The sequence below is a fragment of the Antechinus flavipes genome, chromosome 5, assembly GCF_016432865.1.
Source record: "Antechinus flavipes isolate AdamAnt ecotype Samford, QLD, Australia chromosome 5, AdamAnt_v2, whole genome shotgun sequence".
Classification (NCBI taxonomy): domain Eukaryota; kingdom Metazoa; phylum Chordata; class Mammalia; order Dasyuromorphia; family Dasyuridae; genus Antechinus; species Antechinus flavipes.
Genome location: NC_067402.1, coordinates 13443596 through 13466521, shown reverse-complemented (window position 1 = coordinate 13466521; position 22926 = coordinate 13443596). Strand labels below are relative to the sequence as shown.

The following is a 22926-nucleotide window of genomic DNA, read 5'->3' as shown; positions in this document are numbered from 1 at the left end:
GGGCCTGGCAGGGATAGCAGAAGGAAGAAGAGGACGAGAGGAACATGGAAGCCCCAGGACCTTCGCCATCCCCCAGGAGAAAGAGGAGCCCCCCTCCTCGTTCTTGCCTGCATTCAGCTCATTAGCCAAGCCCAGGGATCCACAGTCCCGGGTCTTTGCCTTTCTATTGATGTCAGTTTGCATTCAGGTATCAACAGCCCTCCCTGTAGATTTCCAGACTTCGCTACGAGTAACTGGCCGGGGAGGAGACCACCAGCGCTTGGAACTAGTTGAACAAACAATTCCGAGGGGAAAAACGGGCAGGCTTCAGAAAATAACGATGGTCTGAACAAAGGCATCATTTCAACTCAACACAATAAGAGAATAATCACCCGCTTCCCTCTCAGTGCACAACCCTGTCCCACTGACTTTCACACAGTAATTAAAATTGAATTCTTTCCCTCCTGTCACTCCTGACGGGCAAGGAAACTTTGCTGTCTTCTTTAAAAAATAACTCTCCGGATCTCAGCTTAAAGATTATTGGCCTAATTCCAGATAATTCAATTAAGTGAATGTTCCGATCATTTCTTTAGCTGGAAATGGTCCCTCTCATCGTTGACTGGGACGGGACGGGATTCCTAAAAAGGCTGTCGTCACCCTGACTCCAGCCTGTTCTGCGGCAGTACTTACACCAACAGGAAGAAGCAGAGGCTGACTAAACCTTCTATTTATTAGACAGCACTTCTGGGACACCGCAAAGGAAAGCCCGTCGGGAAACAGGGATCCAGACCTTGCCTCAGTCGCCCCATTTATAAGATAAGATGGCCTGAGGTCCTTTCCAAATTCAGATCCACAATCTTATGATATCTATAGATAATTTATGCTTTGGAACATTCTTTTCAGTGATCTGTTGGGAGACCAGCCTTTTCATTACTGAAGAGAGGACCTGGATGAATTTAACAACTGATATGTCAAGAAATCACACTCAAATAACAAAAGATGGTAAAAACAAAAACTATCAGGACTTAAATAATCAAAAAAAAAAATGAAGGGATGGGGACTTCGGACTGGCACAAAGGGATCCGAGTCCTTCACACTGCAGGGGAAGCGGGACTACGGCTGACAGTTCATGGGGACTCAGCTACATCTCACCCTCCCCAGGGATCAGAAGCTCAGGGAAGAGTTTCTTCCTTCCAAGGATGAAGAGAACTTGATGTCTAATAGTCTGTAGGGGGGTAGGAAAGGTGAAAGTTCCATTCTTCCTACAAATTGCCATGAAAAATACTATCTTGGGAAGCTTTTAGAGATGTTTCCTCCGAACTCTGGGCCTGGGAATAATGGATATTTCTTTACAATTGAATAAAGAAATGAGTTAAAAAACTTGGGGAAAACCACCTGAAGCAGAATTCATCCCATGAAACACATTTCTAGCCCTCCTATTCATATTCTTAAAGATCAATTCTCAACTCCACAGCTTTTCCATCGGCCCTCCAGTCCTCTTACTGGTCAGCCAGCCTTGTGCTAAGCGGCATTCTGGCCCAAGGAAAGCTAGATTCATGCCAGGGAGCTAGAAGGATAACTAAGTTGAGCAAATGAGAAACTTTTCTGGCCCTTTACTTTCTCATCTGCAAAAAGGAAGTCTCTCTGTGGTTCCTTTCAGTGCTACCTTTTTATGATTTTTTACTTGATTCCTAAATGTTCTTTCGATCTGAAATTACATGTCAGCAGGGTTCTCGGCCTTTTGGTTCCTAATAAAGAGAAGCTTCACTGCTAGGCCTTTTAATCCTACAGGGATGTAATTATTTCCAATAGCTTTATCCACCGTGGAATTGAGACAGTGCATATTAGTGGTCTGAAAAGATAGATACACAAGACCAGTGAACTATATGTTGCTTTGTTTTTTTCTCCAAACCCCTCATTACCACTAAAAACCCCTCAAAATCTCATACATCATTTTTCTGTAATGTCCCCAAATGGTTCTGTCTGAAGTTTCTTTTGATCATGTAAAGGCAGTGTAAATGTTAAGCAGCTGGAGCCTGTTAGTTGTTCTCTGGGTAGATGAAGGGACCAATCTATCAGGGTGTCAACTCTTTCAGGCCTTGAGGAGATGGATTGCCTAGCGCTAAATGTGCCTAACATGTCACCATGAGAAGAGACCCACTTTGTTCCTAATGCTGGAGGTAACAAAGACAAAGGATAATTTGGAAATCCCACCTAGCAACTGGTCTCTACAGGAGGGAATGGGGGGAGGGGGAGGGAAGTAAAAAAGTCTGGTTTACTATTTGGCAATAATTCTCAATCGGTCAGACTGACCGCCACGGTGACACCAGAGAAATTGTCTGGACAGCTACTGACCGGCTAACGCCCCCATCAAGAGGGTGCAAAAGAGAGAATCTAATGGTCTCCCGCACGCCCATCCCATCTCACTGTTTGATATACTTTGGGCAAACACAGCTGTAAGGACGAACGAAAACCATGGACAAGTACGGAAACATCACTGAAGAAAAGGAGAAAGATTTAGAGAAATTCACTCAAACAGGTCTGTTCTACGCCAACACTCTGGGATGGGCCCTGAGTGGAAGGGAAGAGAATTCCGTTACCTTTGGATTGAAATATCTACAGGATTGTGGTTGGGATCCTCCAAACAGGGCAATCCGATAATCATGTTTTTTCCTTCGAGGCCGTGTGCCTTCTACCAATTCTTCTCTATCCTCTGGGGAAAGCAGATGGTACCTCATTCCACCTAGAGAAAGATGACTATTTACTGCTAAGAACTTCAGATTTCTGACCCCTTTGAAAACCTGCCGTTGTAACGTTATATTTCCTCACATAATTTCTCCATAGTTTCCCTCTAAAATTCAAGAAGGGGAGAGGGAAGAAGGGAGTCGGTAGAAGGAATGCAGCCGTGTTATTGGCTGCCGTTACCACTGCCCTTGGGAATGGTCATTGCTCTGACTGAGTCCGACTCATAATAAGACTGGATAAGATCGCCTTCGGTAATATCCCCAACAATCGGCAGGAAGAGCCCTGAATGGGAGGGCGGGGGGTGTGGCAGGAGCCCGTTGCATCCCCAGCCTGCCGCCTGTTCCATTCTGGACGACTCACTGTTCTAACCTCAACTTGCCTCACTGAAGCTTCTATCCTATGCTGCCTTTCACAATAGTTCTTCAAATCACCTTCCTCTGAGCCTTCTCTAGGCCCAACAAGCTCCATTCCTTCAACTGATCCTTATATAACATGACCTCTTCCATTTCAGTCCTACAGTCTTCTAAAGATTGCCCAAAGAAACAATCTAGGCAATTTCTTTACAAATCAGGAGGGGGGGATCGAAGTAAAAGCAACAAGATGTTCTTAGCATCTCACCACTGTTCAGTGCTGAAAGACATTCATTCAGGCTGACATTTACAACTGAATAAAGAAATGAGTTTAAAAACTAGAAGGCCAAATACCGAACCCTAAGCATACAGACTTTGGCCACCAAATGAGAAGGGAAGGCTCGTTGGGAAAGCTCCTGGTGTTGGGAAAGATTGAAGGCAAAAGGAAAGGGGATGGCACAGGATGAGATACGTAGATAGTATCATGAAACAATGAACATGAACTTGGCCAGCCTTCAAGAGAGAGTGGTGATGGAAGGGCCCAGCATGCTGGGGTCCGGGGCATCACGGAGTATTAGCCACCAGTGAATGACTGAACAACTCTGACTCAATAACGGAGTTGCTCACCTCTGACTCCTGACCTCTGTGATACTATTTTGACAAAACTACATCTTGCTTTTTTTTTTATCCTATGACATGCTGTTACCTTTAAATTCTGTACATACCTCCTTTTTTTTCCCCCCAAAAGCTCATTTACCAATCCCTGTATATCCACAATATTCTCCTTAGACTACCACTTCCTTTTATCAGAACTGTTCTTTTTTTGTCACCATAATTTCATTCCCAAGAGTTTCAGACTCCTCCATAGCATTTCCGTCTGTGGGATCCCACCGGCCTCTGAAGCCTTGACTACATGTCACTCTCTCTGCCTGCTCTGGTCTTTCTCTATAAGAAAGTCCAAAATGGAATCAGTTTCCCTCAGGTTTCTATCACCTCTACCCCAACAGCAAGTGCCACTTGATTGTTGGGAATCCAACCCAGATGAGCAGCTGGCGGTTCCTGAGCTCAGGCTTTAGTACACATCCTGGTGCCAGGCTCGGGATCTGCTGCTCAGAGCCCTCTATCCAGGTGGCTTAGAGCTTATTCTGATGAGGATGTCCTCTCTGTTTCTGCCACTCGTGAGTTTCTCCATCCAATTTTTTCACAGACACTTATCTTAATTGCAAAGAGACTCCACACTGCCCTCTAGTCGGCTCTTTTAGTGGAATAAAGTTTACCCTTCTAGAGGCATCTGCCATTAACGGGTCCCCCATCTTGCCGCGTTTCACGGACACTACTGACAGGGTCAGATCGGCCTCCTAGCCACCCTTCGCATTTGGGTATTTGTCTCTCTCTCTGCTTTGGTCTCAGTAAAGGGCTGGATGTGCATGAGCACAAGCCTCATTGTACCCCTAGCCTGTGGGGCTTGAAAGGAGAAGGTAAGTGAGGAAGCAAAGGGACGGACAGGAGGGCAGGAACAGAAGATTGTTGACTCTTTCTTCTTGACACCCCGGCTCCAGTCAGTGGGAAATAGTTGATTCCCTTATTGGCAGCCTTGGAAGGGAGAGGAGATTGTTTGGGCAAAATATTTTTCTTGATTCTCTTAAAATGATAGTAGGGAATGAAAAAAGTAAGTCAGTGACAGAGGTTTCAAGGTGGAAGGGACTCCTGGGTTAATCTAGTACAAACTTCATTGGATTAGACGAGAAAACAGGTTCAGAGAGGAAGTAACTAGCCCCAAATCACAGTGTTAAGTTCTAGAGTTTGGATTTGAACTGAGGTCTTCTTATGATTTCAAATCTGCCTCCTTTCACTGAAAGTGCTTTTCAGTAGAAGGGATTTTGGTACTATCTGCACCAAAAAATCAATTACTGCTACACTGCATTTAAAGCTGTGAACATGATGGCACCATTTCCTGACCTTTATTCTTTATGATAAACATCTCATAATCCAAGTTTAAGATACATGGGTCAAGAGTACAATCATCCAAACACCTGAAAAACTCTTAATAAAAGATCCACATTCCACTGCTAATGAAACTCATTTAACTTGACAAATTAAAGGATGTTCTTTGTTCTAAATGAGCCAACTTCAGGGAAACTGCAGTGGTACAACTCGAGAGCCAAGAAATGCTATCCCAATGCCTTTTGGCACCTAGAAGCCCCTGGAGAGATGACCGAGTATCTAACCTTGGTGTTCTGTACACAGTATCTCGTTGGCACTCTCACCGGTAGCACACAACTGCCTGATTTAAGGAAAACCCAGAGACGACCTCAAGTATTCATTGGCCACGGTACGTTCACAATATACATTTGTTGGCTGAACTGATAAGTCACTCCAAAAAAAAAGTATTTTAAGGAAAAGAATAACAAAAATAATCTCTTGGATGCCGACCACAGAGAAAGCTCTCCGGCTTTGAACGTTACAGAGGCCAAAGAATTCTTCAGATCACAATTTATGTGAAATGAATGACTTAGTTTCATGTGATTTGTCACTTCACCTCTCAGGCTACAAGTTCTTTGAGAGTGCAGATTGTTCCATTCTTTGTATTTATAACCCTAATACCTAGGACAGCTCTGACATCGTGGAGATGCTTAATAAATGCTTGCTAGGTGACCGACATGTCACAGACTTCAATATTCTGAAGCCACCAGTGAACCATTTCCTTAGATGGCAAATCCAAAGTACTCTAGAATATGAGGGTGAAACCTCCATTGAAGAGGATTTTGGATGTTAGGCAATGCTCTGCACGTGTGAACCATTTGTTATTTGCCTTATTTATTTGTATTAAAAATTCTAGGACTGTACAGATCTCTCAGGAAGGGGGAAATAATCTCATATTAAAAAAGAGCGCAAAGAAAAGCTTTCAGAGTAGAGGAAAATGGGAGGAGAGCAGCAGACAACTCTTTTATTTGACTCTCATTAGAACTGGACCAAAGGGAAAGAATACACACACACACACACACACACACACACACACACACACATGCATCCCCTCACTTGGATGGGGAAGGGGATCAGAGAAAGCAGGGGAAGGGAGTAATAAAAAGAAAGGCAGATTAAGGGAGGCAGTTGAAAGAAGCAAAGGACTTTTGGGGAGGGACAGGATAAAAAGAGAGAAGGATAAACAGAAGAAAATAGGATGGAGGGAAATACATAGTAATCCTAATTGTGAATATGAATAGGATGAATTGAGTCATAAAACTGAAGCAGATAGCAGAATGGATTAGGCACCAGAATCCAACAAGATGTTGTTTACAAGAGACAAGCTTGAAATAGAAAGACAGACACACAGTGTTAAAATAAGTGGTTGGAGTAGAATCTATTAGGCTTCAGCTGAAGTAAAATTACAACAACAAAACAGAAAACAAAAAAGGTGTGGTAATTAGAAGCAAAAGAAAACAATAGATCTAAATAAAAGAGATAATGGGAAACTATATTTTGCTAAAACTTACCATGGACAGTGAAGTAATATTAAAAAAATTTGAACAAGTTTCTCTGATAGAGATCTCAGTTCTCAAATATATAGGGAACTGAATCAACTTAATAAAACTAAGAGCCATTCTCCAATTGATAAATGGTCAAGGGATATAAACAGGCAGTTTTTAGAAAAAAAATTAAAACTTTTTATAGTCAAATGAAAAAATACTCTAAATCACTACTGATTAGAGAAAGGCCAATTAAAACAACTCTGATATACAATTTCATACCTGTCATATTTTCTAAGATGACAGAAGAGGAAAATGATAATTGCTGGAGGGGATTTGGAAAACCAGGGATGCTAATGCACTGTTGTTGGAGGAACTGGTCCAACTAGTCTGGAGAACATTTTGGAACTGTATCCAATGGGCCATAAAACCATGCATATCTTTTGATCCAGCAATACCACTACTCAGTCTGTATCCAAAGAAAAAGGAAAATGACCCATATGTACAAAAATATTTATAGCAGCTTTTTTTTTTTTTGACAGTGGAAAAAAATCAGAAAATGAAGAAATGAGCATCAATTGAGGAATGGCTGATTATGATATATGATGAGAATGGAATACTATTGTGCTGTAAGAAGTGATGAGCCTGATGCTTTTAGAAAAAAACCTGGAAGACCGATATGAACTGATGCAGAGTAAAGTGAGCAGAATCAGGAGATCACTGTACACAGTAACAGCAATATTATAATGATGATCAACTGTGAAAGACTTTGCTACTCTGAATAATATGATAATATGAGATATTTCTGGATGCATGATGAAAAATACCATCCACTTCCAGAGAAAGAACTGATGACCTCTAAGAGCAAACTGAAGTATCATTTTTTTACTTTCAAAGAAAAAAGAAATAGATCTCTCCTTGAAGTCAGGTCCATTAAAATATGAATATCATCTGTTTTTTAGAATGAGCCCTTTTAGTATCCCTACTATTTGCAGACTAATCAGAGAAATGGGAAGAGGCACAGAATTTTACCCAAAAGTATTGCAGTCATACATTGGAAACTGCTTTCACCACATGACCTTGCCATATATGGACTGGAGACAAGTTTTCTTTAAGGACCTTGAAAGGAACCAGAGCCAAAGTGGGGACACAGAGCCACTGTCATTAACGGCATCATTGGGTGGCAATTTTATCACTACTTCTGCATCCTAATACACTGCTGAGTCCAGAATTTAAGCCTGTATTCTTGCCATCCATGGGCCTCTTTCCTTCAATACATGGTAAAAGTGGGCTGTAAGAGTCATTACTACACTCACACTGACTCCTTCCTCTGGGCTGGTGACCAGGGCTGATTACCCCCTAGCTTTTTCTCTGCTCGTGCTCCCAAGAAGGGGTGCACTAGAGAACCCCATGACACTGGAGCAATGAAGGGCTCCTTTACACACCCTCAGGAGCGGCTAGATGACACAGTGGATAGAACACTGGGTCTGGAGTCAGAAAGATTCATCCTCATGAGTTCAAATCTGGCCTCGGACACTTACTAGCTATGAAACCTGTTTGCCTTGGTTTTCTCACATGTAAAGGGAGCTGGAGAAGGAAATGGCAAACCACGTCAGCATCTGTGCCAAGAAAACCCCAAAAGGAGGCCATGAAGAATGGGACACGATTGCAAATGACTAAACAACGAAAAATCTTCAGTCTCTAATCCCAGCTGAGTGTTAGGCCAATTGTCAACAGTCAGCTTGGGAATTTTTTCCACTGTCCTCAAATTCTTCAATTCCCTCCTCCCGCCTTTTTCTCAGTCTTTGCAAAATAGTCTCTGTCCCACTACATTAGAGTATAAGATAGAAAGGGGAGGTTAAAACTCACAGAGAGGCTATCTCAACCCATTTCTGCATCTCCAGTGATCTACAAGTCCAATCTTAGAAGAGATGTCATCTTTTACCATTTTTACTCTTAGGTGCTCAATTCCACTCTTTCCTGACTCTGTCAATCGTCCTCTCTTTGTTGCACTTTTACTCTCTCCTCTCAACTGGCTCTTTCCCTTCTGCCTATTAAAATGCTCAAGACTCTTTTATCCTAAAAAGCCACCTTCTACTAGGTCAACTCTCTTTGCACCTGCCAATTCCACACTCCCTTTTCCCACATTTCCTTCTGAATCCTCTGCACACCGGTAACAACTGTGAGCTCCAAATCAGCCCGTCCAATGGGCTTTCCTCATTCCCCTTGGTTTTTTGGGAACATCTGAAATTGTTGCCCACACCCTAATGCTTGACAATGCTTCCCCTGATTTCTAGGATACTTGATCACCCTGGTTCTCCTTCCATTATGCTACACCTTTTTCTTCTGCTTTGGCTCCTCGCCTCACCGCTTCAATACAGACATCCCCATAAGTCCATTAATTAGCCCTTCTTCTCTTTCTGTCCACCCCTTTGACTGCCTCATCTCCCGCTCTGTCACCACCATGAGAGTGATCCCAAATCAGCTTCTCTGTCTAGCTCCATACTCTTGGCTGTCGTCTCTTGAGTCTCTTATCATCCTTACATCCAGCACCTTTAAGAGCCATCCCTTCCTTTCCACTCACACTACTATTAGCCTGCTTCAAACTCCCACTGCCAGTGTTCTCTTTACCTATGGTCTCTTCCTTTTCTAATCCATTCTATACACTCTTTACCAAAGAGATTTGCCTAAAACAAAATGTTCCTTTGTACAAAGACGTGCAGTGGCCATTCCTGTTAAAGAAGCAAATCTAGTTTCCTTAGTCTGAGGGCAAGGCCCTTTAAAGCTTCCCAGCTTTTGGTCTTACTAACCCTCTTCACATAACTCACATCCCAGCTCAACTGGACCATTTTCTGCCCTCTCCTTTCCCAGTCTCCATGTCTTTGTCCCACTGTTCCCACTGAATGGGAAAGCCTTTCCTGACAGCCGCCCTGCTGAGCTAAACTTTACCCATCCTTCAAAGCCCATCTCAAATTCTAGCTCTCTCAATGACATGCTCCTTGCTCCCACTAGAACAATCTTCCCCTCCTTTGACCCCACCGAGCACTGCCCATTAGACTCTACGTTCCTAGAGGGAAAGCATTGGGTTGACTTTCACAAAATACTTGTTTAATAAACAGAAAAGAACAAGTTGCTTTTATAACTTAGCTTATAGATGGATATAAAGGCAACTTACTTACTTATCACCATTTTAAGGCACTCGGGATTGTCCTGAATTAGTGGTTCAGCTTGTACTGTTTTACTTAAGAAATTCTTTGATATGAGAGGAAATCTGACTTTTGCAAGAATGTCAACCATAAATGATTGCCGATTGGGTTCATCATATTTCAGCCACCTGACCGCAGCATCGTATACCTAAAGCCAAAAAAGAACAATGATAAGGCACAAAGTTCTGCTGGGGCAACACTATCTCCCAGCTGCCTTTACTGCCCCCCTCTCCCTCAACATGCATGGGAGGCTCTGGAGTTGGAGAAAGCCTCCAAGTATGTATGTGCTATTTCCATATTTTAGACAATTTTACATACACTTGTGAAATGCTGGTTTACTAGAGCTGATCACTAAAAGTAAATCTGTCTTGTGTTATCAAACCATGAAATCATTCTGGTACATTCACTAGAACTCCTTCCTGCTCTTCTCCGCCAGGGCCCGCCTTGGAAGTTGTTTTTAAGTGAATAGATTTTAGCTCATCAGGGAACCACCAATAACACTTAGTCTCTCTGGAGTTTAGCGTTCTATCAGTAAAATGGGGACAATAATCCCAAGTCTCTGCCTTCTATGAATACTATTGGGAGCAAATGGAGATGCACATAAGGCATTTTGTAAATCTTCAAGTGTGAAATAAATGGCAGCTACTAGGATGATCATAACAATGTTTACCTCTATCTACACACCCCATCTTCAGGGAGGTTGTCTCTAAAGATCCCTTTAAGTGTAGGAAATAAAATCACATGTTGATCTCCAAACTAAAGGTCACTCACTGTGACTTGATAAATCATATATATTATAAATAATGTGCACTACCTTCAACAAGATCCAAGAAGCAAAAATTCTACCTAGTGAAAAACTTCAATTTGAAGGTTCCAATTCATATTATATATACATTTTTAATCTTGAGTGCAAATGCTTTAACTGGAGCATTTCAAATATCTGCATCACAACAAGATTAATGTGGACGCAGCTTTTCTTGATGTAATTCTATTACATAAAGCTGGGGCACTTGTAGAGAGTGGATATTGGGCACTTTAACAGAGAGAGAGAGACACACACACACACACACACACACACACATACAGAGAGACAGAGACAGAGACACACAGAGAGAGAAATGAGAGAGAGAGAGAGAGAAGGAAGAAAGGAGGGAAAGAGGGAGGGAGAGAGAGAAGGAGAAAGAGGGAAAGAGAGCAACAGAGACAGACAAAGAGAGAGAGAGACAGAGACAGAGACAGAGACAGAGACAGAGAGAGAGAGAGAGAGAGAGAGAGAAGGAAGAAAGGAGGGAAGGAGGGAGGGAGAGAGAGAAGGAGAAAGAGGGAAAGAGAGAAACAGAGACAGATAGACAAAGAGAGACAAGGAGAAAGAGAGAGAGACAGAGACAGAGAGAGAGAGAGAACGAGAGAGAGAGAGAGAGAGAGAGAGAGAGAGAGAGAGAGTGTGTGTGTGTGTGTGTGTGTGTGTGTGTGTGTGTGTGTAGGGGGCAATGACCATCATCAGCTGGTAAAAATCAAGGGCCAATATGACAATTAGTTTTGTTCTCAGTAAAAAGCACAGAACACTGCAGAATGGAAAGGGCATCTCCCATAGCAATGTGTATGCCTGGGTCCCAAGGAAAAGGAGGCAAAGGAAGCCTTGGAGCAAACTTGCTGCCAACTGGAAAAGCAGAGAATGGAGCTTCCTGCTGGGGACTCACAGCACCAGCTTGGCGTGGGCGCATTCTAGTCTGGGCACTCACCAGCCCTGGCGCCTTAGAAAGGTCACTCTCCTCTGGGCCTCATTTTCTCCAAGTACAAAAGGGAACAGATGCTATTTAAGATTTACACACAGCTACCCTCGGTGAAAATGTAAAGTTTCAAGGTATAATTTTAGTACGTATATAATTTTCCAAGTTGGCAAAGTGCTGTATATATGCTTTCTAATTTGATCTTTACAAGAACCCAAAGAAGAAAGTACTATTATTATCCCCATTTTATAGAAAAATAAATCGCATCAATGTTGAAAAATTATTCGTTAAAAAAAAAAAAAGAAAGAAAAAGGAAAAAAAAAAAGAAAAAGAAATTATTCATGTATATGTTTTGAAAATAAAAAGCTTTAATTTAAAAAAAAGAAAAATAAATTGCAGATGGGAAGGGTTAGGTGACTTATCCAGCATCTCACATCTTATTAATTGTCGGAACTTGAGCTCAAGTTTTATTGATTCCACATTCATTGCTTTATCCAACACGCCGCCAAACTTCTTCCGGAAAAAGAACTCTTTGCAGGTTTAGACTAAGTGTTCTCTCATCCGGCCTTCTCGTCAATCTCATATCTTGGAATATCTTCCACTTATGATCATTGCCACACGGAACCAATCTTTCCCAATCCCTTTCCATATGCTCATTCTATTCACATTCTGAGATTAATAAAGCCTTGCTGGGGAACTAGTGAATGAGGCCCGACAACCGAGCACAGGGCCCTCTCTCCTCCCTCCATATGGCGTCAGAGTCTCACCTGATCCTCTGCTCTCACTGTCAGGGTGTCCTGGTTCAGGAGATGCGTTACTCGTTTGACATCAAGTTGCAGGAACTCATCTGTTTTGTAAACTTCAGTGAAATGCTGATGAATGAAGTCATCGGCTGTGGCCTTCAGTTCAGGGCAGTCAAGGCACTCAGCTAGAACACTTATACCTACACGTAGCAGGAAAAAGCAACCAAGGAAATACATTCAGAAATACTGAAAGCACAGAAATACAGCAACGGTGGCTTAAGGAAAATCACGCCAGTGAAGATCAATTTCAGAGATTCCATTTTTAAAAACAATGACATTAGCTGTGTGACTTTGGGCAAATCACTTAACCCCAATGGCCTCAGCCAAAAAACAAACAACAAAAGGAGGTCAAGCTTCTTTCAAATTGTTTTAAGCTCATGTTAAAAACAAACATAAAATCTGGATTCAATGAAGTGGACACAGATAGTAGATCCTATATCTGTAGACATAGATAGTACAGACAGTAGATCCTAAGTTAAATTCTAGCAGTGACACATATCCAGAAGAGATGATTCCCATTAGTTAACTTTATTATTAATATCGCTAAGAAAAGTTTGGATAAGGGAGAAAATAACTTGATTGTCAAGATTGCTTTCAAATCAAAAAGCACATCAACAAGAGCATACAATGTGCCAGATCCTGTCCCCAGAACTTAACACAGCAAGAAAAGGCAAAAAAAGAGCTCCCAGCCTCAAGAAGTTTACATTCTAATTGGGAAAACTTTAGTTGAGATGAAAAGGATTTAATGTATCTGAGTCATCTCTGTCACCCATGTTACTTAGTGATAACTGAGAATGGATTAAATAGAAAACTGGTTTTTTATGCTATTTAAGTTCATAAGATGCACTTCTCTGTCAGTTTACACACAATGTGATGGCCTTCTACCCCTCTCCCAGTATTTTAGGAGTAAAGTACAAGAGCATGGGGCAATGGCGTCTAAAAACCATACTATTAATGGAAGAAAATATTGGAGAAGGCAAGATGTAAATATATAAAATAACATATATAATAATATATAAATAATAAAAATAAAAATTATATATATAAAATATAAAATAAATAATAAAAGAGAACAAATAAAAGTACTTTTCTTTTGGCAAAAAGGGGGTTCCTGGTTATATAATGAAAGTCCTGCTTGCATAAAAGTAGACCATCCATTGAAGCACTCAAAGGATGGATGGTACTATCAACACGAGAGACAGCCCTATACCAGAATATCATTCACGTGCACACATTCACATACATTTACATAACATATACATTCACACAGCTACACACTCACATGTACACTTCCAGTCACACATACTACTCCCAGTCACTATCTAGACCAGAAGAAGTAGAAATTTAAACTATGTATGTAGACTTACATGTCATTTCTGGCCCTCTGAACAAAATACTCAAAAAATATTCTCTTACTCTCTCTGAGAATTGCAAAATAAAATAATAATGCTAGCAAAAGTCTCCCCAGTGGCAAATTCCTAGGAAGAGAAACTGTTCCTTCAAGAATGATAAAAGGGGCTTTGGCCAGTTAGAAGACTAAAAATATCAACTAAAACCCTTAGGACATGGAGAAAAAAAGAGCTGCTGCAACAAATATTTACTTTATGTGTCTGCTCTGGAAAATGTCCTTACCCTTTGACTCAAAGATTCCAATAATAGGCTTACATTACAAGGAGGCCATTAAGAAGAAGGTCCTCATATATACCAAAATACTGAGAGCACCATTTTTTTTTTTTTTTGGTAATGGCAGATGACTGAAAACAAAGTAGATGCCCATTGTTTGAAAAAATAGCTAAATATATAGATACGTGAATGTTACGGAGTATGACTGGACTGTAAGAAATGTAAGAAGGAAGCATGGAAGGAACTAGATGAATTGATGCAGGATGAAATAAGGAGAATCAAGAAAACAATTTAAACAATCACTACAATAATGCAAATGGAAAGTGCAATCACCCCTCCTCCTCCCTTCTCCTCTCTCCCTCCCACCTCCCCCAACACAATTCAAAAGTACAAGATTATAAAGAAAAAGCCTGGTTGAAAAAAGAGATATGAGATGCCCCTTAGCACAAATGTGGCACACCACATCTATTTTCAGACTTATGCAATGTATTGATCAGTTATGGTGGTTTTTTCTTTTCTTTTTGTTTTTAAAATAGTATTTTGTTATAAGATATAGTTCTGGGAGGGGAAAAGAGAGAGATTCCAGGAGAAAATGAATGATATTTTTAAAAAAAGCAATAAAAATTAATATTCTTAAAAAACGAAGTACCTACTTTGGATAAGGTATTGCCAAGAATGTTAACTAAGAGGGACACACCTCAAAGCAAGAATGTGAAATGATCGGCTCAGAAATCTGAAGCTGGAAGGAAGGAAACAAACATTTCTTGAGAACTTCTTATGTGTCCAGCAATATATTAAACTTGGAAAGGAACTCAAGGCCTATTTATTTCAATCTCCTTATTTTACATATGAGAAAAATGGGGCCCACAGGTACCCAAAGTTCCCCAGGGAGTAGCAGGGACAAGATTCGAACTTGCATCTCCTGCCCCTGGAGTTGTGTTCTTTCTGTGCTAGTAGACTGCCTCCAGCAGAAAATTAGCCTGGATTCTATTGTCTTGTGGCTGAAGATGGTGAAGACAAATCCACTGTTATTAAAAACTCTTACAAGGAGCTCCGAGATCTTCCTGAACTGACAGCCACTCCCGGGGATCCCTGATGCTCTCTTCTGGGGCTCATTCAGGGTCTACATTTGTAAATGAGGGAAGTAGCCCACCAGAGCTTTAGGATCCTAGGACTCTTCAAATCAGATTCTGTAGATGCTCACTCCGCACTAAGACTAAAGGTCTGGCCATTAGGGCCAGCAAACCATCACCACTCACTCAGACGAAGAGAAAGAATATTCTTTACAAAGTTCTCAAGTAAACATTTCAAACAGGAAACCACATTTCTTCTTCTTTTTCTTTCTTTTTTTGTTGCTAAAGATTTTTTGATCCTTATGAAATCCAGGAATCTCTCTCCCTACTCTCTGGCTTGGCTCCTGGATGTACTGGTAACCCAGATAAGTAATGTTCAGGTTTGTCTGGGATCCTTCTTTAGCCAGAGGTCTCCAGCCTCTCAGTCTGGCTGTCTCCCCTCTACCTTTCAGGGTCTGAGCAATGCTGGCCATTTGAATGAGCAAGGACATGTGGCTGATAAGCAGGAGAAAGAGGGAGATCGTGTTAGGTGCAAGAAGCCTTACTAGGTCTGGGAGTGCATTTTAAAAAAGTAATCTCTTTAAATGAATGAAGCTCATAAAATCATTAAATCAACCTGACTCTGTGATTCCTCAGTTGAACATTTTAAATCCTCCACAAGTTGGCTTCTCGCTCAGTCTTATTTCATAAATTTCCTAAGTTCTCTGTTCTCCTTAATCTGGCTTCCTTTCAAGCCCAGTTCAAGCACTGCCTCTTCGACAAGAGGAGTACTTTCTTGACCAAAACTTATAGCTCTTAGCATTTTCTCCCCCTTGAAATTACTCCACATTACAGTAACACTGTATCTTTAAGAGACAACAGAATCTTGGAGCAATAGTCTGTTAAAAATTTATTTTTTTGCAATTTTTTACTCTGTTGAGTTACCCATCATGGCTGGAACAAGGTGGAGTGAGATACAGAGACAAACTCTTTCCTGAAAGAACTAGCTTAACTCTATCTTGGAAGGAAAATAAAGAGAATAACTTGGGGAAAGACTTTAATTAATATCATAATTTAATGACATGGTGGGACTGTGTTTCCAGAATTGAGCAACGATGGCTAAAGCTGGTTGTGATTTTTCTCACAGATGACACTTGGATCTTGTTGTTAAGCTGCTAAGAAAAATTGTGTAGCCAGTGGATTGCTTTAGAAGACAGGAGTAGGAGCAGAGATCATCAACATATGAAGAGGGTAGACACCGAACCCTAACGTACATGGGTTCTGTTAATGGAGATTATGATATTTCTTCTTTTCCTCTATATCAATCACCTATATATTGTTTATTTATTTAGTTACGCTCCTCTTGCATCCCCTCAGGGAAAGATAAGTTTTTTAAGAATACAGATGGTTTTATTTCTGTCTTTGTGTCTCTAGATCTTGTATACAGTAGGTACTTAATAAATGTTTGCTACATTGAACCCCAGGATGTTAAAAATGAAAAGAAGTTTCCTAGAACTTTCAGATGAAGAGGCCGGGGCTAGGAGAAGGTGACACACCTCAAGTTACACAACTAATTACCCAGAGGTGTTAGCAGAACACAGACGTTCTCACCCTTCAGACTGTGCAAAGAGCAACGATCACAAGGCTTGCGTGGACTTCGGGCCTCTGGGAGGACACAGAGACATAACAAGGGCTAGTGGAGCCGAGACTCCTCGTTCCCGCTCCTCCGCTGTCACTCTGGCAAGCCTGTTACACAAGGACTCATTAGAGCCACAAGACGCAGGATCCTGGGCCAGGCCTCCTGTGATGTCACCTTCGTCACAGAGCCCAGGGAAATCTCGGGGGTGACTCACACGTTGACAGAAATTGTGACTTAGTGACAAGAGCAACTTTCAAGGAACACACACTATCACCCACCGAAGGCTCCGCTCCATGTCCTAAAAGCTGTGAAATTCTCTTACATTTCAGAATGACTTGATGCCCTGCTTTAATGGGCTCCTGGGCTCATGAAAAATCGTTAGTTTTATGCGGGCCACAAAAACTATGTCATCGGACCAAAATGTGGAGCAGAAAGAGAACTTGGAGGCCGTCTGTCCGCCCCGCTCGGTTCTTCGGGTGAGGAAACTGAGGGAGGGACAACGGCACGGGGCGATTTCTCCCCGGTCATACAGCCAGGAAGCTGCAGATTCAGTATCTGAACCCAGTCTTCTACCCACAAGTTCACTCTCTCCACTTCCCCCGATGAGAAAAATTAAAACGAAGGGACTTGGGCCACATTCAAACTGCTGGGAAAAGCACCGACTTCCAGCGGGGCCCCTTCTTACCGAGACAGTTGGAAGCATCAACTTGTTCTTTTAAAAAATCCACACACATCTTCTTCACGGGCTCAATCTGATACTGGTTTGCAGCGTCCAATAGAGACTGAACGTTGTTGCTGTTCACGGAGATCCTGTGGACACGACACTCAGTTACCACGGGCATCACTTCCCTTCCTTCCCTTCAGCCCCACCCTGAATTACTGCGCGCTGATTAGGCTTTGCTCTACTTGGCTCCTGTAACCTTGGAGGGGCCGAGTGGACGTTTGGTCCTTCTGGAGTAAAGACTCCCCCTCGTGCCAGCCGGAGGGAGCCGGATGGCAGCGCCCGGGGCACTGCCTGGGGAACCGCGTGGGAGCCAGACCCGGGGGGCCCACAGCAGGAGCCAGACCCGGGGGGCCCACAGCGGGGGAGCCGGACCCGGGGAGCCCACAGCAGGAGCACCTCCCCGGGGGCCGCAGGGTAACACGGAACGGGAACCTTCTCGCGGTCACTTACCGGGCAGTGTAAGCAAACTCCACCAGCTGCTCGATGATGTCCGGCTCAGCATCTTTGAGCTCAACTTCAAAGGACTTGGATTCCAGCATGTTGGCTAAAGGAGAAGGAAGGAGAAGCTGGAATCCGAGCCACGGGCGGCTCACCAAGCCCTTGTGCGTGTGACTGGCGGCCACGATGTGGGAAAAAGCAGCCTCCCCGTTTCCCCAAGGGGGTCACCTCAAACAGCGCCCCAGGGAGACTGGGCCCCCTTTCTCACGCGCTTTAAGGCACGTTGTTAACCAGAGCCTTCTCTAAGCGAGGACGCTCCGGCGGGAGACGGCCAGTGTCACCGGTTTCTACATCACTGCACGTCCCTTTGAAAGAGTAAATGTTACCCCGAAGCCGGCTCCTTTGGCTTCCCTGTCCTTAAGGCAATTTTTGGTGTCACCCTCTTAAATCGCAAGAGGACAAGGGAACTGAGGGTCTAAGCTTCCACACACTGAATTTCTGCTTTAACTCGCCCTTTGTCTCCTCCGCCCCAGATCCCCACAGAAGGCCCTCGGAGGGCCCCGGCGGGGCCACGGGTCTGGGGGTGTGGGCTCCCCTTCCCAGTCCCAACAGCAGTAAGGCAGCAGGCCTGGAGCCGCCCCGCCGGGCCGAGACCCCGCCCCGAGTCTCCAGGGCCTGGGCCCTGACAGAAAGGGGCTCCCCCCGTGCCTTCTGTTGCTTCAGGTACTTACTTGTAAACATTAAGTTAAAAAAATGGCTGGCCGCGGCAAGAACCACCCTGTGAGCGGGGATTTTTCTCTCCTGGACCATGAGGATCACATCGCACAGAGTTTTCTGTTCAAAGAGAAAGACCACGGTCATTTTTTAATGTTAAAAGTTGTTTATTCTGAACTTTTCAAGTAAAATGAGAACTTCAAGGGCGAGCCTCTGGCTGCGCTTCCCTTTTGGTCAGACACCCAGTTTCCAAGTCACTTTCAAGGATCCCGCTTCTCTGTGATTCTGATTTTTTCTTAGCGCCCCCACCCCCACCTCCCTCTCTGTCCCAACGTCCCGCAAGGGAACAACGCTGCAGCCGGAACCGAGCCAACGCCCCCGGGCCTGGCCTTGGTTCCCTGGTCTCTGTCGGGAGAGGGGTCCTCAAAAAGTCCGGGAGAGCAGGGGGCAGACCTAGGCCCAAGTTTCAGGAAGTCATGTGATCCCTATTGAGGGTCAAAGGGCAGAAAAGGTCAGACTTAGGCCTGGGTTTCAGGAAGTCACGTGATCCCCATTGAGGGTCAGAGGGCAGAAAAGGTCAGACTTAGGCCTAAGCTTCAGGAAGTTATGCGACCCCAGGAAGTAGACAGCACTGCTAACCGCTGGTCCGTGGTGGCTTCCTTTTTAGTCCATCCCAATGCTACATAACTGACTCTCTATGGGAGCCTCTCCATTTGAGGGATGACTCACAGCACTCCAGTTCACGCTGTGCTTTTTGGTCAGAATGACACCATTTGGTGGCGCTGCCCCAGGGAGGGGGCTGCTCCCCACCTGCCCCGGGGCCTCTGCCCGAGGAGCTCCAGGGGCTCCCCAGGGACTCTGTGCTGGCGCTCGGGCCTCCCCTCACCCCCAACGTCCAGTCCCTCCCCTCCGGCCCCTGCACGGACCCCCTTAGTCCCTCCGAGGCTCGGCCGGGGACCCCCGTTGCTCCCATCCACGATCAGCGGTTCTCCCCGGGGCAGCCCGAGGGCCCGAGTTGTTCCTGCAGGCCCCAGGCACGGACACACCGAGCCCCGGCTGAATCCGGCCCAACAGGGAAGCGAAGCGGCCTTTACGACTCACTGTTACAAAGGAAGGCCGAGTCCCGGGGCCGCCTTGGGGCGCCAGCCCTGGCATCAGCCAGTCTCCGAGCCCAGGCAGGTTCTCCCTGGCGTCTCCTCTCCGGTCCCCCGCGCCCGGCTCCGGTCTCTCTCCCCTCCAGCCTGACTGAGGTCTCTAGGACGCCACCAGCGCCACTCCCTGCTTCGGGAACTCTCCCAGAGCACGGAGCCCAGAGGCCTCAGGGGCTCGCCGCTCTCCCAGCCCCTCCTCCCCGCACCCGGCCCGGCTCTGCTTCTGGGCCCGTCTCAGAATCCCGGGGGGCCGCCGATAAGCCAAAGGATCCGGGCGCCTCGGGCTCGTGGCTGCTGGGTCCTGACCAGCAGGATAGATCCCCTCGTGGGAGAGGGAGGAGGAAGAAAACGCTGCAAGGAGACTGAGAGCCGGCGTTCTCCGGCCTCCCTCCTCTGCCCTCCGATTCGTTCCCGATCCACAAGCAACCTCTGCGCCAAGAGGCGGATTTGCAGGTCCTCCAGGGGGTGTGATTCCCAGCAATGAGGGCTTCGAGGAACTGATGTGGCCCCTCATCCTTGGGGGTGTGATTCCCAGCCGTGGGGGCTTCGAGGAACTGATGTGGCCCCTCATCCTTAGTCCTGAACAGCTCCTGTGAGAGCCTTCCTGGGTCCTCCAGGGGGTGTGATTCCCAGCAATGGGGGCCGTGAAGAACTAATGTGGCCCCTCATCCTTAGTCCTGAACAGCTCCTGTGAGAGCCTTCCTGGGTCCTTCAGGGGGTGTGATTCCCAGCAATGGGGGCCGTGAAGAACTGATGTGGCCCCTCATCCTTAGTCCTGAGCAGCTCCCTGTGAGAGCCTTCCTGGGTCCTTCAGGGGGTGTGATTCCCGGCCGTGGGGGCTTCGAGGAACTGATGTGGCCCCTCGTACTTAGTCCTGAGCAGCTCCCTGTGAGAGCCTTCCTGGGTCCTCCAGGGGGTGTGATTCCCAGCCGTGGGGGCTTCGAGGAACTGATGTGGCCCCTCATCCTTAGTCCTGAGCAGCTCCCTGTGAGAGCCTTCCTGGGTCCTCCAGGGGGTGTGATTCCCAGCCGTGGGGGCTTCGAGGAACTGATGTGGCCCCTCATACTTAGTCCTGAGCAGCTCCCTGTGAGAGCCTTCCTGGGTCCCCCAGGGGGTGTGATTCCCAGCAATGGGGGCTTCGAGGAACTGATGTGGCCCCTCATCCTTAGTCCTGAGCAGCTCCCTGTGAGAGCCTTCCTGGGTCCCCCAGGGGGTGTGATTCCCAGCAATGGGGGCTTCGAGGAACTGATGTGGCCCCTCATCCTTAGTCCTGAGCAGCTCCTGTGAGAGCCTCCCTGGGTCCTCCAGGGATCGGGGCCCGTCACCCCTCGAGGCTGCCGTCCCGCTTTGGGAGAAAGCCTTTCCCTGTTAGGGAGTTTCCTGGCCTTCATCTCCCTCTGCACCTTCTCCCCCTTCCACCTCCGGGGATCAAGCTGAGCAAGGCTGATCCTTCTCCAAAGACACTGAATCGGCTCTTCCGCCTTCCTTGGGCGTGGGCTTCTTCAGGCTACGTCCATTTCTTTCAGTCCTCCATGGGACAAGCGTGAGGCCTTCCTCCATCCTGGCTCCCGCCCTCGCCGCGCTCTGTGTCCTTAAGCTGTGGCTTCCAGAACAGGACACACGACTCTGGCTCCTCTCCCTTTTCTTGGACGCTGGGACCCTCCGCGTGGGGAGGGTACAAACTGTGGCCCAGGAACCTTGGGATCAGCCTCCTCAGTGGTTTCCTGGGGAGCCAGTGCCCGGTACCTGCTTCTGCAGCACATACAGCCACAGCTGCTGAGACTCAGGTCCACAGTCCTGTGAAATGGGCCAGCATATGAGGCTGAGGATTGTATCCATAGAAATCATTGAAGAGAAGGGATCACCATCGGCCTTGTTCTCCACTCTAAAGACCAAGAGACCGGCCGCTAAATCTTCCTTACGTATTTTTCTTGCCCATTAGAATGTGAGCTCCCAGAGAGGGGGGTGGGGCGGGGTGGGCTGACCCCCCATCGGGATTCCCAGTGCTCTGCAAACACCGTTTCATTCATTCCTTCACTTTTGCAGCTGCCCCTCACAGTGTTGCTTCATACTGAGCTTGCAGTCCATGAAAACCCCGGGTCTTTTGCCACCAATGCTCTTTCTCCCCCCATCTCCACCCATCTTATACTTGGGGAAGTGATTTCTTGTACTCCAGTATCAGACTTGACATTGATCCCTAGTGAACTAAGTTAGTCCAAGGCTTAAGTCTTAGTTCGGGTTCAATGTCACTTCAAAGTCCACCTGGGCCGAAGTGAGCTGCCCATCCTGCTCCCATCATTACTTACTCAAGCAAGTACACAATGAGTAGCAATCTTCTTGTCTGCACCTCCCCACCAAAGCAAGACTGCGAGCCTTCAGAGGGTCAAGCTTCTTTATGTGTCCCACAGAACCCGGCACAATGTCTGAGCCTTGGAAGTAATGGCCTGCAGGCTGCCAAGTTCTTCCCAGATCCAGCTCATCTCCTTCCTTTATCCCCCCCACCCCCAAGCGCACATGCACACACACACACACACACACACACACACACACACGCGCGTGCGCGCACACACTCCCGGCCATCCTCAAGGCAGGATTACTCCATCTCCTCTTTGCTGATCCTAATCTTAATTATACTTTAGGTTGAAGACCTACTTTCTCCAAGAAACCCACTGGCTCCATCCAAGAGCCACTGCCTGCTGCCTTCCCTCTTGTGGCACTTCCCACCTCTACCACTTTATAATTACAAAATCACAGGCTCTCAGAGTTGAAAAGGATCTTTGAGGTCACTGAGACTAACCCTTTCATTTTTACAAATAAGAAAATGGAAGCCCCGAGAAGCTAAGAAGCTACACCGTTTCACACAGTGTAGAAGAGGGATGCAAATACTAGCTCAAGCTTAAGATCCTGCCATCTTTGCCATACACTGAGCTGCCTCCAAGAAGTGACAGTAAAAGTACAACTGTGGGGCTTTCTGCACTGGACAGCAAGTCGTAAGGATGGACATTCGAGTTATTATATAATTGCTTGAAATCAACTCTCTCAATGTTGTTACACTACTGACACATTCAGACTGCTACCAGGCGCCTCCCAAGTCCCCATCTCAATGAATTTTCTTCACAAATCTTACACTAGAGATTTCATCCTCCTCTTCCCAATGTCAGTCTCTGCTGATTGGAATCCCATTCCTCTTTTAAGTTCCAATTTGAGGCCATAGCCTCCTTGATCCCCTTAGAACAGAGTTCTTTCTTTTGGGAACTCTCTTGTGTATTTAATTATAAACCAAAAGAAAATACAATATTTGTATC

At 45.4% G+C, this 22926-nt stretch overlaps 1 protein-coding gene across 1 annotated transcript in view; it reads right to left on the bottom strand.

The window, feature by feature from the left end:
* Positions 1–22926, bottom strand: part of KLHL7 (kelch like family member 7) — a 52036-nt gene that overhangs the window by 16551 nt on the left and 12559 nt on the right. Inside the window, exons 2-7 of the mRNA XM_051961480.1 lie at positions 18488–18590; positions 17769–17862; positions 17280–17404; positions 12245–12420; positions 9721–9895; positions 2580–2722 (exon numbers count right to left, since the gene is read on the bottom strand). Of these exons, the coding sequence (XP_051817440.1) occupies positions 2580–2722; positions 9721–9895; positions 12245–12420; positions 17280–17404; positions 17769–17862; positions 18488–18590 (816 nt within the window). The remainder of the gene's footprint in view (positions 1–2579; positions 2723–9720; positions 9896–12244; positions 12421–17279; positions 17405–17768; positions 17863–18487; positions 18591–22926) is intronic.